Below are 13,716 nucleotides of genomic sequence, written 5' to 3' on the forward strand. Positions count from 1 at the left end.
CATCATTTAAACGTGTTCCACTCAAACAGGTTAGTAATATAAAAAATGGACTGCCTTTGAACAACCTGTGTACATACAGAATATATATATATTGAAAAATGGTAATTAAAATAGTTAAATGAGTTAAAAAGGAAGAAAGAGAAAGAGGAAAATTACTCACTAGATAAAAGGAGTGTCAATCCTGTCTATTTATAAGGAACTGATTCTCTAGTTTGAATGCTCGAATAGCCAAAATGGCATTATTCATCAAGAAAATGGAAGTACTAACTACTACCAGCTTCCATGTGGGTTTCTTTATTTATTTCATTCTGAGGCCACATTATTGGATAATAATACTTATTGGTGGGAGGAGGAGGAGGAAGAGAAGAAGAAGAAAAATTGCAACCTACATAATATATTTTTATATAATTTTCTTTATATATTACTTCTAATATAAAATACTTCATACTCCTAAACTGGAAGATTTAAACATTTTAGTGGACTGTCTGTTTTAAGGAGAATAAAGGTTTTTTCTTTCTTGGGAAGAAGTTGCTGAGCCTGGATACAGACATATTCCTTTACTTGAAACTTTAGGTATCCGAGTGGATGTAGCAAGAAGTCCTTGTCAGTATCATTCTTTGTACATGTTATATTTTCTTCATTGTAAAATAGGTCCAGATTCAGAGTGCTGATGGTCTTGACCATGATGCTGATGAAACAGAAGATGAGGAATCTTCAGAACAGCGAGCTCGCAGACCAATGAATGCATTCCTTTTGTTCTGCAAACGTCATCGTTCCCTTGTCCGGCAAGAACATCCTCGTCTGGACAATCGTGGTGCTACCAAAATATTGGCAGATTGGTGGTCTCTTCTTGAACCTAAAGAAAAACAAAAATACACCGACATGGCCAAGGAGGTATACAATTATTTATTATTTATTTATTTATTTATTTATTTATTTAAATTTTTATACCGCCCTTCTCCCGAAGGACTCAGGGCGGTGAACAGGGCATATCTTAAAACTACAAAAGTACAAAAGTTAGGACTTCCGGTGGCTCCGCGGCGACGGAGGGAGCCTTCCCGGGCTGCCCGCGGCTCAGCTGTTGTTTTTTTCGCCCGAAACAGCGCCGATCAGCTGTTCGGGCGAATCCGAAGCCCCCTCCTCGGGAGAAGAGGAGGGGGCGAGCCCCCAGGTAGGGGTAGAGTTCTCCAGGGCCGCCTGAGCTTATGGCTTGGGCGGCTGAAGGATTGAACTCCCCCGTAGCCTGGGCTGCTCCCAGCTGGCCGTCGCCTCTGCTCCTGATTCTTGGAGCAGAGCCAGCCGTCTGCGACCACCCCTGCCTGAAGGAATGACTATGATTTAAAGGAGCAGGCAGAGCGATACAAGAGGAAATGGTAAAGAGGATTATTATGTTTTACTCTCCAGCTTGATGGACTTTTTTGGATTACAAATTTGAAGTGAAAGTGCGTCATATTTGGTAAAAGATGGCGGCTAAACCACCCCCTAAAACTCTTCGGAGTGCTGGAACTTCTCCTGTGCAACAATCATTATTGCAGGCGCTGCATCCTCCTGATGTATTGACATCAAAGGACTTACAAGATGCTCTTGAAAAACATACCCAGGTAATTTTGGAATCAATTAATATTAGATTTGCACAGATGGAGGAGAAATTGGAGAAATTGGAGGAGAGAATGGAGGAGAGGATGGAACAGAAGCTCAAAGCGATGAGGGTAGACATCTTGACTTCAGTGTGTAAAGTGGCTCGGTGTGTGGAAGAATTGGAGGAAAAGCTAGAAGACTTGACTCAAAAGAATGCTATATTAGAAGCAAAAGTATTGGAGAATGAAAATAAAATGGAAAAGGAACTGTGTCTTGCTGAATATTTCCAGATGCAGTTTGCCATTAGAATTAGAGGCTTAAAGGAGAATACTAAGGAAGATCTAAAGCAGCTGGTTTCTGAGGCTTTTGAAATAGTGTTGAAACAGCCAGCATCTGAAATAAAAGGAGGCATGGACAAAGTGTTTCGTGTGAATTCATGGATTGCCAGACAGAGGAAGTTGCCTAGAGATGTGGTGGTATATTTTGCAAAAAGGGAAATTAGAGATGAAGTTATACAAGCTGCTTATGATACTAAAGTTATGATTGCTAATCAAGAAGTTTTGGTCTTAAAAGAAATTCCTCCAAAGATTCTAAGGAGAAGGAAGGATTTTACATTTCTTGTGCAAGAGCTCAAGCAACGAGATATAAGGTTCAGATGGGAGATCCCAGTGGGGTTGATGGTGACGCACGAAGGTAAAAAGTACCGTTTGGTTACTGTGATGCAAGCGCGTGATTTCTACAATAATGTTTTAAATGCAACGCCATTAACACTTTTGGAAGCTGGAAAGGGATCTGGAGAAGGAGTGCATCAAGAGGCCGAAGATGGTCAGATAGAAGACAACGGTGTTGGAGGAGATCAAGATACAACCTCGTTGGATGAATCTATAAAACAGAGGGTGACGCGTGCTGCTGCAAAACGATCTAAGAAGAGAAAGTAGCAGGAATCGCAGAAGTCTTTGGAACTTTTACGATATAGTCAAGTAGTCAAGTAGGGGAGGGGGGAAAAGATTTGGGTGTAGACGCAATATATTTCTATATTTGGTGGTTTTGTGGAGAGGGTGAGCTTTTTTGGATTAAAGTTCAAGTTTTGTTTGCAATTTTTTTTTTTTTTTTTTTCCTTTTTTGTTGTGTTTGGAATAATTATAGATGTGGTACGGGAAGAGGACCGGTCGATTACAGAAGAGTTGACTTTAAAGTTTTTTGATTTGGGATCCTTGGTTAATTTGGAAAACTATTTGTAAGAATGTTATATCATGGAATGGATAAAATGGATGGAGTTTATTTAGGATAAGTATAGGGTTGAGAAGGGTTTTTTTTTTTTCTTTTTCCTTTTTTTTTTGTCTTTAATATATGTTTAATACTATTAAGGTTTGTTCCATTCTATATAAGCTAGAGAGTGTCCTTTTCTTATTCTAGTTTTTTTTTTTTTTATATATATGTTTAATATTGTTAAGGTTTGTTTTATCCTATATAAGCTAGAGAGTGATGGATTTTAGAATTTATAGTTGTTAGTATATGGTTGCTTAGGTTTGCTTTTTTTTATATATATATACCTTGTATTCAGCTCTGGGAAGTAGGGGGGGGGAGGGGGGGAGGTAGGGGGGGGAGGAGGGAGGGGGGAGGAGGGGAGGTAGGGGGGGAGGAGGGAGGGGGAAGGGGGGTTTTCAAGGGAAAATTGTATTTTAAAACTTTTCAATAAAAAAAAAAAATTTAAAGAATAAAAGTACAAAAGTTAAAAAAGAATTAAATTATTGCCCACAATAAAAACAATAAAATATATATATAAATATTAAAACCCTAAGTAATTCCCCATCAGGCCAGGCCAGCTTGTTCAAATAAATGGGTCTTTAACCCGCGCCGGAAGGAGCGGAGATCCGGTGCCATCCGGAGCTCAACCGGCAGCTGATTCCACAAAGCCGGAGCGCCCACAGAGAAGGCCCTCCCCCTGGGGGCCACCAGTCGACATTCTCTGACTGGAGGCACCCTGAGGAGGCCCTCTCTGTGGGAACGCACGGGGCGGAGGGGAGTCGACGCCGGCAGCAGGTGGTCCCCGAGGTATTCCGGACCCATGCCATGTAAGGACTTAAAAACCATCACTAAGACCTTGAACCTCACCCGGAAGAGAACTGGTAACCAATGCAGCTCGCGGAGCAAAGGTGTAACATGGGAGTACCGGGAAACTCCCAAGACAACTCTCGCGGCCGCATTCTGTACCAGTTGGAGCCTCCGAGTGGTCTTCAAGGGAAGCCCCATGTAGAGAGCATTGCAATAGTCAAGACGAGAGGTCACGAGCGCATGAGTGACCGTACACAGGGCATCCCGGTCTAGATAGGGCCGCAACTGCCGCACCAGGCGAACCTGTGCGAAAGCCCCCCTGGTCACGGCTACTACATGATCTGGATGTAGTAAGCTGTGCATCCAGGAGGACTCCCAAGTTGCGAGCCCTATCTACGGGGGGTAAAAACTCACCCCCCATAGAAAGTGATGGAACGTTTTGAATGTCCCGGGATGCCGGAATGTACAGCCACTCAGTCTTGTCAGGGTTGAGTTGAAGTCTGTTCCTCCCCATCCAGACCCGAACCGCCTCCAGGCAACGGGACATCACAGCGAGGGCATCACTGGGGTGGTTTGGGGTTGAAATGAAAAGTTGGGTATCATCAGCATATTGATGATACCCAACTCCAAAACCACGAATGATCTCACCCAGCGGTTTCATGTAGATGTTGAACAGGAGAGGCGAGAGAACCGAACCCTGAGGAACTCCACAAACGAGAGACCTAGGGGCCGATCTCTGCCCCCCTGCCAACACCGACTGCGAACGTCCCAGGAGATAGGAGGAGAACCACCGAAGAACTGTGCCTCCCACTCCCAATCCCCTGAGACGCCGCAGCAGGATACCATGGTCGATGGTATCGAAAGCCGCCGAGAGGTCTAATAGGACCAGGACAGAGGAATATCCCCTATCCCGGGCCCTCCAGAGATCATTCACCAGAGCGACCAATGCCGTCTCCGTGCTGTACCCGGGCCTGAAACCCGATTGGTATGGGTCCAGATAATCCGCTTCATCCAGGACCAAAGGGAGCTGATGCGCCACCACACTCTCAACAACCTTCGCAAGAAAGCGAAGGTTGGAGACTGGACGAAAGTTGTTCAAGACAGCTGGGTCCAAGGCAGGCTTCTTGAGGAGAGGTCTCACCACCGCCTCCTTCAAGACGGTGGGGAAATTACCCTCACTCAAGGAAGCAGATATCACCGCCTGGAACCAGCCTCGTGTCCTCTCCCTGGCTGCATAAACAAGCCAGGAAGGGCACGGATCCAATAAACATGTGGTGGAGCTCAACCTCCCCATAATCCTGTCCACTTCATCAGGGGTCACAGAATCAAACTCTTCCCAGATAACATTGACAAGACCGCCCGTGTCCTGATCGTCAGACTCTGCCCAGCTGGAGTCCAAACCGGTCCGAATCCGAGCGATTTTATCCGACAGATGTTGACCAAACTCCTCGGCATGACCCTGCAAGGGATCCTCCCTCACCTCCTGATTAAGGAGGGAGCGAGTCACCTTAAACAGGGCGGCCGGGCGATTATCTGCGGACGCGATGAGGGCAGAGAAGTAATTACACCTCGCTGCCCTCATCGCTGCGAGATAAGACCTAATATAGGTTCTTAACCGCAACCGGTCGGATTCGGATCGGCTGGACCTCCAGCAGCTCTCTAGGCCCCGTTTCCGACGCTTCATCTCCCGGAGCTCCGCGGAGAACCATGGAGCTCGATGGGATCTGCACCGGGTCAGGGGCCGCAGGGGTACAACTCGGTCCAGTGCCTCAGTGGCTGCCCTTTCCCAGGCTTCCACTAAGGCATCCGCCGAGCTGTGAGCGACGGAGGCAGGTGGGGATCCCAGCGCTGCCTGGAACCCGAGAGGGTCCATTAAGCGTCTGGGGCGGTACCATCTAGTTGGTTCCACATCCCCACGGTGGGGGGTGGCAAGACGGAAGACCAGCCGCAGGAGGTGATGATCGGTCCATGACAGGGGCATAATAAATGGAGAGCCCCCACCAAGATCATCCAACCACCGTCCAGATAAAAAAGCCAAGTCAAGGGTGTGGCCTCCCTCATGAGTTGGTTCAGAAATTACCTGCGTCAGGTCCATGGCCGTCATGGAAGCCATGAACTCCCGGGCTAACTCAGATGACCCTCCCAGGGATGGCAGATTGAAGTCACCCAAAACTAGAAGTTTGGGGAACTCAATCACCAAACCGGAGAGGACATCGAGTAGTACGGGCAGGGCTGCCGCTGTGTGACTAGGCGAAACGTACACCAGCAGCAAGCCCAACTGCGCCCCCGAACCAAACCTCAAAAAGAGAGACTCACACCCGACTATCTGAAGAACGGTGGTCTCCCGCGGACATAAGGTCTCCCTAATAACAACCGCCACTCCCCCGCCCCTACCTTGAGCCCGAGGCCGGTGTAACGCTCGGAAACAATAACAGGATCAATATATTTGCTTGATTTATGGTTCACTTTTTTACTCAGGCAAACCATTAAGACAGCTGACAATTGAAAATGAAAGAATAGTATATAAATTAAGACCTACAACTTAAAATTAACAGTAAAATAAGCGATAAATTAATGTAATAAGTAAAAGTTAAAAATGACAAGCAGGGTGAAAACACAAAAGATTTTCAGAGCTTCCACTGCTTGCTCTTTGATTTATTGGTCTACCCCTTTCGGCCCTTGCTTGACCTGTGTAGCTTGGCCCCGGACACCAAGGCTGTCCCCTATTCTTATTTAGAGGAGATCTTTTAATTAAGTATTTTAGTAAATATCAAAAGAAGGAATTGGCAATGACTGTGAGTAATAATCCAGAACATTTGGGAAGCACCCAAATACAATGCAACCAAAACAAGATAAATATGTTAATAAGCTATATTTATTATTTGTTTTTACATTTGCAAGAATATGATGTGCTTGAAAACATATCTACATTTTATGGGCTATTAAACTCCTCACATAAACTCCTCTTACCTTTGCATAGAGTTAATTTGTTGTTGTTAGTTGCGAAGTTGTGTCCGACCCATCACGACCCTATGGACAACGTTCCTCCAGGCCTTCCTGTCCTCTACCATCTTCTGGAGTCCATTTAAGTTCACGCCTACTGCGTCAGTGACTCCATCCAGCCACGTCATTCTCTGTCGTCCCCTTCTTCTATTGCCCTCAATCTTTCCCAGCATGTAAAATATATAAATTACTTTAAATTTTAAAAAGTTTATGGCAGTTAATGGTATTGTTGAGAATATTCTGTAATTGAAGGGCTACAAAGAAAATAACATCACTTCTGTGTTCGCCTGAAAATAATAAATAAATAGTTGGTAATATCGATAAATTTTAGGTCTGCCTTAAAATTTTGCAGTGATTTTTTTTATATAGGTAGTCCTTGATTTACAACTGTAATAGATCCTTGCAAGTGGTGATGACCATTAAGTGAGATGGTCTCGCTTAATGATCCCTACCTCCCAGCTCTCCCTGATGCAGCTGTTGAACAAAATTGTAGATTGTTAAGCAGAACACAGGGTCCGTTAGAGTAGGCCCTTGGAGTTCTAGTGCAGTCCCAGTGCCTTCTCTGGATCTTCCAAGGTCTCCACAACCACCCTTGACATGCTGTGCTCTGCATGCTGCTCCTTGGGACCCCATGGTCTTTCTCCCCTCCCAGGTTCCAGCCCCACTGTACCAGGTCCCCACATCCTCTTCCTCACTTACATTTTGAAGATTTCTGGGCCTCAGGTTGGGGAAAGAGGACAGGTCATATGTCTGTGTGCCATGTTTTTCCTCCCAGAAGAGGCTGTCATTTTCAGTGCACCTGCAGTTCTTTAACACAGTCTGCCCAGCACTGCAGAAAGCTTCTGCAGACCATCTTAAGGATTTGCAGATACACTGAAAATGGCCACTTCCAGGAGGCAGCCACGTGGCACAGGGATGTGTGGCCTTCCCTTCTTCTCCAACAAGGATGGGAGGAAGAGTGGTGGGATGTGGCAGTGTCCCTGCAGTCAGTCGGAAGGATCAATTATCCCAGCAGCACTGCAGTGGCCATAACTTCAAAACAGGATCGTACATGGCTTTTAGGGAGTCTTTGGCCATTAAGTGACTGGTCGTATCTCAAGAACTTTCTGTAATGAAATTAGAAGCTGTTGATTAAAATGTTGACAATAAATAAACTAAAGAATCAAGTAGATACATGGGGAAAAGGAGCAGTAAATTGCATAATAGCAATAGCGTAATGTAGTAGAAAATTTATCTTTGATGAACAAACCCTTAATTCATGGGGCAGGAAATTATTGTATAATATTCCTATGAAAACTTGCAATTCGGAAGCTGTTAAGAATCATTTTTCTTTTAAAAATGAATACTGTGCTTCTAGTGATATGAGTCTAAAAGTAAGTTCCACATTTTCTGTTGAAAAGAAACTATGACTAAGTGTTCAGCCCAGTAACGTTCATTCCAAGAATGTGTAAGAAACATTCAATTAAACATATAATTTTTATTCTTTATACGGTTCAAGAGTACAACAGCAGTAATTAGCAACAAAAACTTACCATTGAGCCTTCTTAATATTTCTTTGTTCTACAGGAAGAAATATGCATAGAAAAAAAAGTTTGTACTTTTAGTGACATTTGTTATTTTAAGGAGATTTTGCCTTTGTTATGTATGTAGGCATAACACATTTATTTCATTGACCAGCTCTTACTTCAGTATGGCCATTTTCAAATGACCATGCGTTGAGTGCTTGTTTGATGGAATAGGTGATCTGTTAACCTAAAATTAATTATTTTTTCTCAAATAAATGTGCTGTCCCTTAGACAATTTATTTGTTCTCATAGTATAAAGATGCATTTATGAAAGCAAATCCTGGCTACAAATGGTGTCCACCTACAAACAAACCTGTGAAAACTCAGTCACCCACACTAACAAATCGTAAAAAGCTTTGGGCTTTCCCATCAGAAGCGACAAAAGATTTACCTAGTCCGAAAAAGTTGATGAAGACAGAAGAAACCCCTCAGCTGAATTTTGCAATGGCAGGTAAGTTTGTCAATGCCAGTCTTGCAAGTTTACCAGAAGGATGCTTTGATTTGTGGTTTTTACTTAGTGGAATAAAAAACAAACAAAAATGACCAAGTCCCTTGATATATTCATCTCCCATTATTAAAACCTATCTAGTTTTAAAAGGCCTATCTAATTTTGGATTCCATTCACATAGTGTATCTTCCCGAGTCATCAGTATAATAGTTGCTTTTTTGTTTCCCCTGTTATTCAAAAGCTGTCCTCAGATATTAGTGATAAAATATACTAATTGCAAGTAATTGCCATTTGCTTTGTGAATTTGCCTAATCACTTATCATTGAACTCTTTGGGGAGGTAATTCTGTTCTTCTGCCCTACTGCTATTGGAGAAGACGTAGAATGCAAAATTATATAAGCTTCTAAACAGTAAATAACTTGGTATAGTGTTCCATATGAAGTCTGAACAGTACCAGCTTGTTGGCTTTCAAGATCTGGTTGTTCCAAAAGCCATTTGGAGATAGGTTATATGGTAGGTATCCTCACTCCATAGGCAATTGTTAGTACTAAGATTGTTTCCTGTGGCTTAAAGGGTGATTGTGGTTAGGCTTAGATTTTTTTTAAAAAAAACTTTCTGTTTTACTTTGTATGTGTGCATAATTTGTAAACCTCTCAAAACTATTCTGGATGTAAATTTCATATAAATTACAGTAATAAAATATAAATAAATATCTGAACAATTTGCAGGTTGTATCTTTTCTGATATTTATTGGCCATAACAAATATGTTACTGTATGTAGAATGTTTTTTTTAAAAAAACAACTTATTGTGATTCATTTTTCTTAGCATGATTTTCTATTTTTAAAGTAAATACCTAGTATTACCCTTGATTCTTTTTTTCAGTTAAAGCAGTCAAAATAGCTCTATGATTGCTTATGTAGAGATACAAACACACACAGACACACACACATACAAAACCTAACAGTTTTATTAAAGAAAAGACAAAATCCATTTTTTCCAACATATTTTGAGATACCTTCCTTCTAGGTTAAGGTATGCAGTTATTACAGGTTACTTCACTATCAAGCTCCAGATGTTTAAGGCAATAGGTCTGCCTAAATGTACTTCAAAATAAATATTTTGACTAAAATGTTTCCATATATAATTTCTTTTCTGTCAGATCCCACACAAATGGGAGGCCTCAGCATGCTACTGTTGGCAGGAGAACATGCCTTGACTGCACAAGAAGTAAGTAATTATGTTTACTGCTTAATTATTTCTTTAAAAAAGAAAAAATGTTTAATAGGTTACATTACTACATAATGTATTTTCATACCTATTTGGTACATCTTTTGTCTTGTATTAGTGACATCATTTTAACATTTAAGAGATTTTTTTTTTTACTGAAAGAGCTCATTATAAAATATCTACCAGTTCAAAACTGCCTTCTCCTGTATTTAGAGGATTGGGAGTATGCACAAAGAGAGTGTGAAGGAAGGGAAGGCAGAGGACAACCTGTTGCATAACTTCGATTATTTTCCTCAAAGACTATAGTTCTTTGCATTGTGCAGCATGAGAATTAAATGATTAAGGAAGTAGAATCGAACATTTTTATATATGCAGTTACAAGAGATCTGAAATCAAGAGAAAATTTTCCACTTAAGTTTTTAAAAAGGATATATGAACAACAATGAAAAAATAGATTCAAAGAAAATTTCTCCTTTTTCTTTGATGTGCAAAAGTTTCAGAATGTTTCACATTCAAAATGTCTTGGTTTGAGTTTGCAGTAATTGGTGAAGCAAGAGTTGAATAGTGGTCAAAAAGTACATTTCAATCCAGAACAGTTGTTTAGAACTCAAAATGGGCCTTTTCAGAATTCAAAGGGTTTAATTAAGAACCATTTTCAGATTCATTACATTTAATAACCAGTGAGGTTCTGAAACAAAATATGAATGTGAAGAGGTTTTTTTTTGAAGCACTGCTAGGTGCATTCCATTTCTATTCCTCAACCCATTGAGGAACCCAGCTATTTTTTATCTCCTCCATACAATTAGCCCACTTATTTTGAGGTATTTTATTTTATTTTCCTCCACAATTGAATAGTTCATAGAGAAACTGCCATTTTCACTTGCTGGGCTAGCTCTGTATGGAGATGGACTTACAGATCAGCAGTGTGAAGATTGCCCTAAACCAGGGGTATCAAACTGCTGGCTGGTGGGAGGAATGCATCATAGCGAAACCATGCCCACCCCATTGCAGGCAATGGCAAAAAAGTCACAATACGTTGTGACACGTCATGTGACGTTGCCAGTTTGACACCCCTGCCCTAAACTCAAGCTGCAGATTGAAGCCATAGCCAGGGGAGCCTTTGCACACCTTCAGCTGCTGGACAAGGAAACTAGCAAGCCCTTACAAATCAGGTCCTTATCACCATACAGATAGAATACTTCCTACTTCCTACCTGGAACTGCCTTTAAAGATAATTGGAAACTGCTGTTGTTCAGTGTATGGTGGCTTGATGGCTGGTGGCAATAACCAGTTGAATAATAAAATGCTTGTGCTAAAGTTCCTGCACTTGTTTGAAATAGTTTTCCAGATCAAGTTCAAAGTACTAGTATTAACTTACAATCCTATGTGGCTTGACATTAATTAAACCTGGCTTGCTGGCTTATTGTAAGGCAATTAAATCATTTGTGCTTCAGGATTCATTTAGAAACTATTGTGATATCTGGCCTTTTTTCTTTGAATTTTGGTTGATTATATTATAGTTACAATTTTTATTTTAGATGTTTATGGTTTATACAAGATGATGGAGAAAGGTAGACTTTTTGAATGCCTGCTGTGTAATTTAGTCTTTTTATTTTCTGTAAACTATTTTGAGTCTTTGCGGGTGGCCATTATATGAGCAAGTACTGTGTTTTTCTTTACCAGACAGTTTTTCTCCTTTTGTTTCTAAAGAGTTTGTTATTTAAGAGAGCTTCTGTTAGCTGTTTGAATTCTGCATTGACATTTGCAAATTACCATTTACACTGATCTTGGGAACACTTAGAACACTGCTCATATAAAGCAAAAATTGGATCTTTTTCCAACCAAAGCAATTAATATAGGTAGTCTGTGTTTAACAACAATAATCTAGTTCACTAACTCTGTTGCTAAGTGGTTTGGTAGTAAAGTATGACATCACTTGCTTGTGTCAATTTATGCCAACAATTGTAGCAGTTCTGATTGCCATTATTTAGCAAATCCTGTGCAGTCATTAACTGCAGTGTTACATGATCACAATGTGTAACCTCTTCCTGGCTTCCCTGTTGACTGCTTCTTGGCAGCTGACAGTGAAAGTTACAAATGGCAATCACATGACCACAGGATGTTGTGACTATTGTAACTGTGAGCCAATTGCTAAGCACCCAAATTCCAATCATGTGACTGCAGGGATACTGCAGTGGCCACAGCTACAAGGACCAGTTACCTCTTCTTCAGCACAGGCACAACTTCAGTGTCTCTATGACTGGTCATTAAACAAGAACAACCTATAGATGTATTGTTGTGCAGTCTTTCCATGAAATGGAGGCCTTCATCCATGAATTTGTGGAAGATTATGATAATTTGTCAGCATGAATATTTTCTCTAAGCATTTATACCAACTTAAGTACAGGCAGTTTTAGGATTATGACCATTAGTTCAGCGACTGTTCAGAGTTATGCCAGTGCTGAATGAATGGTACTTATGACCAAGACTCAAAAGTTCCTGCCATCACAGTACCCCAACAATCACATGACTGGGATTAGGGCAAAAGCAATCGGTACATATTTACATTGTTTATAATGTACTGCAGTAATGTGATCCCTATTTGCAACCTTCTCTATCAGTGTCTCACTAGCAAAGTTAGTGCAGAAGACAGCAGGGAAAATCACAAGTTGTTTCTGTAAGTTGATCCTACTCTTTAAGGAGCCCCACTGTAAAATAAGAACAAGATGCCAGATCTAATAAGCTATAGCACCTTTCTGCCAGTCTCTGGCCCTGGCTCACCAGCACATTGTATGGTCCAGCCACAACCTCCACATCCCTCGTGACCCACCCATGCTCTATCACACCTGTCCACAATCCCTTCAACCCACCTTTGTTCTGTACCACCCACCTTGGCTCCTGCTGTCACATCCTCAGTACCCACACATCCCTACACTCATCGCTTGGAATTCTCACCACCTCCTGCTTAATGACCCATATGGTCCTGGGGTGATGATGACAACCAGTATTGCTGTTGCTAAGCAATGCAGTCATGCCACATTGTGCTTTATGATCACATCACTGAGTGACAGAAATTCCAATCCCAATTGCCTGAGGACTACCGGTACTGTAATGCTATCACAGTTGCATTTAGAAAATCATATTTCTACAACATTCTAAGAAAATTGTAAATTGGAAGGACTTCCTAAAAACCTCATAAATTTATTGCAGAACAATGCCTATTATTAGCATCTTTTCTAATCTATCCTAAACTTCAGTCTTTTTAATTACAAGAAATCAGGAGAGAATAGTAATAGAGGAAGAGCAGAAGGAAAGCACTTTTCCATTCTTAATTTTCATGTGTATTTCATTGGTAGAAATTAAATAGTATTGTGTTTCATTAAGAATATATTTTATGGCAATTAAACTAATTGCAGGTAAACTGTTTATCTCCTAAACAGTTTTAACATTAAAAATTGATATTTACAATTACTAACTTTGCGTAAAGGTAAAGGTTCCCCCGCATATGCGTGCTAGTCGTTTCCAACTCTAGGGGCTGGTGCTCATCTCCATTTCGAAGCCGAAGAGCCAGCGCTTGTCCGAGGATGTCTCCATGGTCATGTGGCCGGCATGAATAGACGCCAAAGACACACAGAACGCTGTTACCTTCCCACTGTAGTAGTCCCTATTTTCTACTTGCATTTTTACATGCTTTTGAACTGCTAGGTTGGCAGAAGCTGGGACGAGTAACAGGTGCTCACTCTGTTACACGGCACTCGGGATTCGACCCGCCAAACTGCCAACCATCAGATCAACAAGCTCAGTGTCCTAAGTTATTGTAAAAAAAACTTGTAGCAAA

General features: G+C 41.4%; 1 protein-coding gene across 6 annotated transcripts in view; it reads left to right on the plus strand.

Moving 5' to 3' along the window:
* BBX (BBX high mobility group box domain containing) overlaps window positions 1-13,716 on the plus strand; it is a 111,210-nt gene that overhangs the window by 69,650 nt on the left and 27,844 nt on the right. For all 6 annotated transcript variants that reach the window (XM_081326697.1, XM_081326701.1, XM_081326699.1 and 3 more), the window contains 3 exons: window positions 652-894; window positions 8,454-8,652; window positions 9,811-9,878. In XM_081326697.1, coding sequence (XP_081182823.1) covers window positions 652-894; window positions 8,454-8,652; window positions 9,811-9,878 — 510 coding nt within the window. The remainder of the gene's footprint in view (window positions 1-651; window positions 895-8,453; window positions 8,653-9,810; window positions 9,879-13,716) is intronic.

The sequence above is a fragment of the Vipera berus genome (assembly GCF_964194415.1).
Source record: "Vipera berus genome assembly, chromosome: 4".
Classification (NCBI taxonomy): Eukaryota; Metazoa; Chordata; class Lepidosauria; order Squamata; family Viperidae; genus Vipera; species Vipera berus.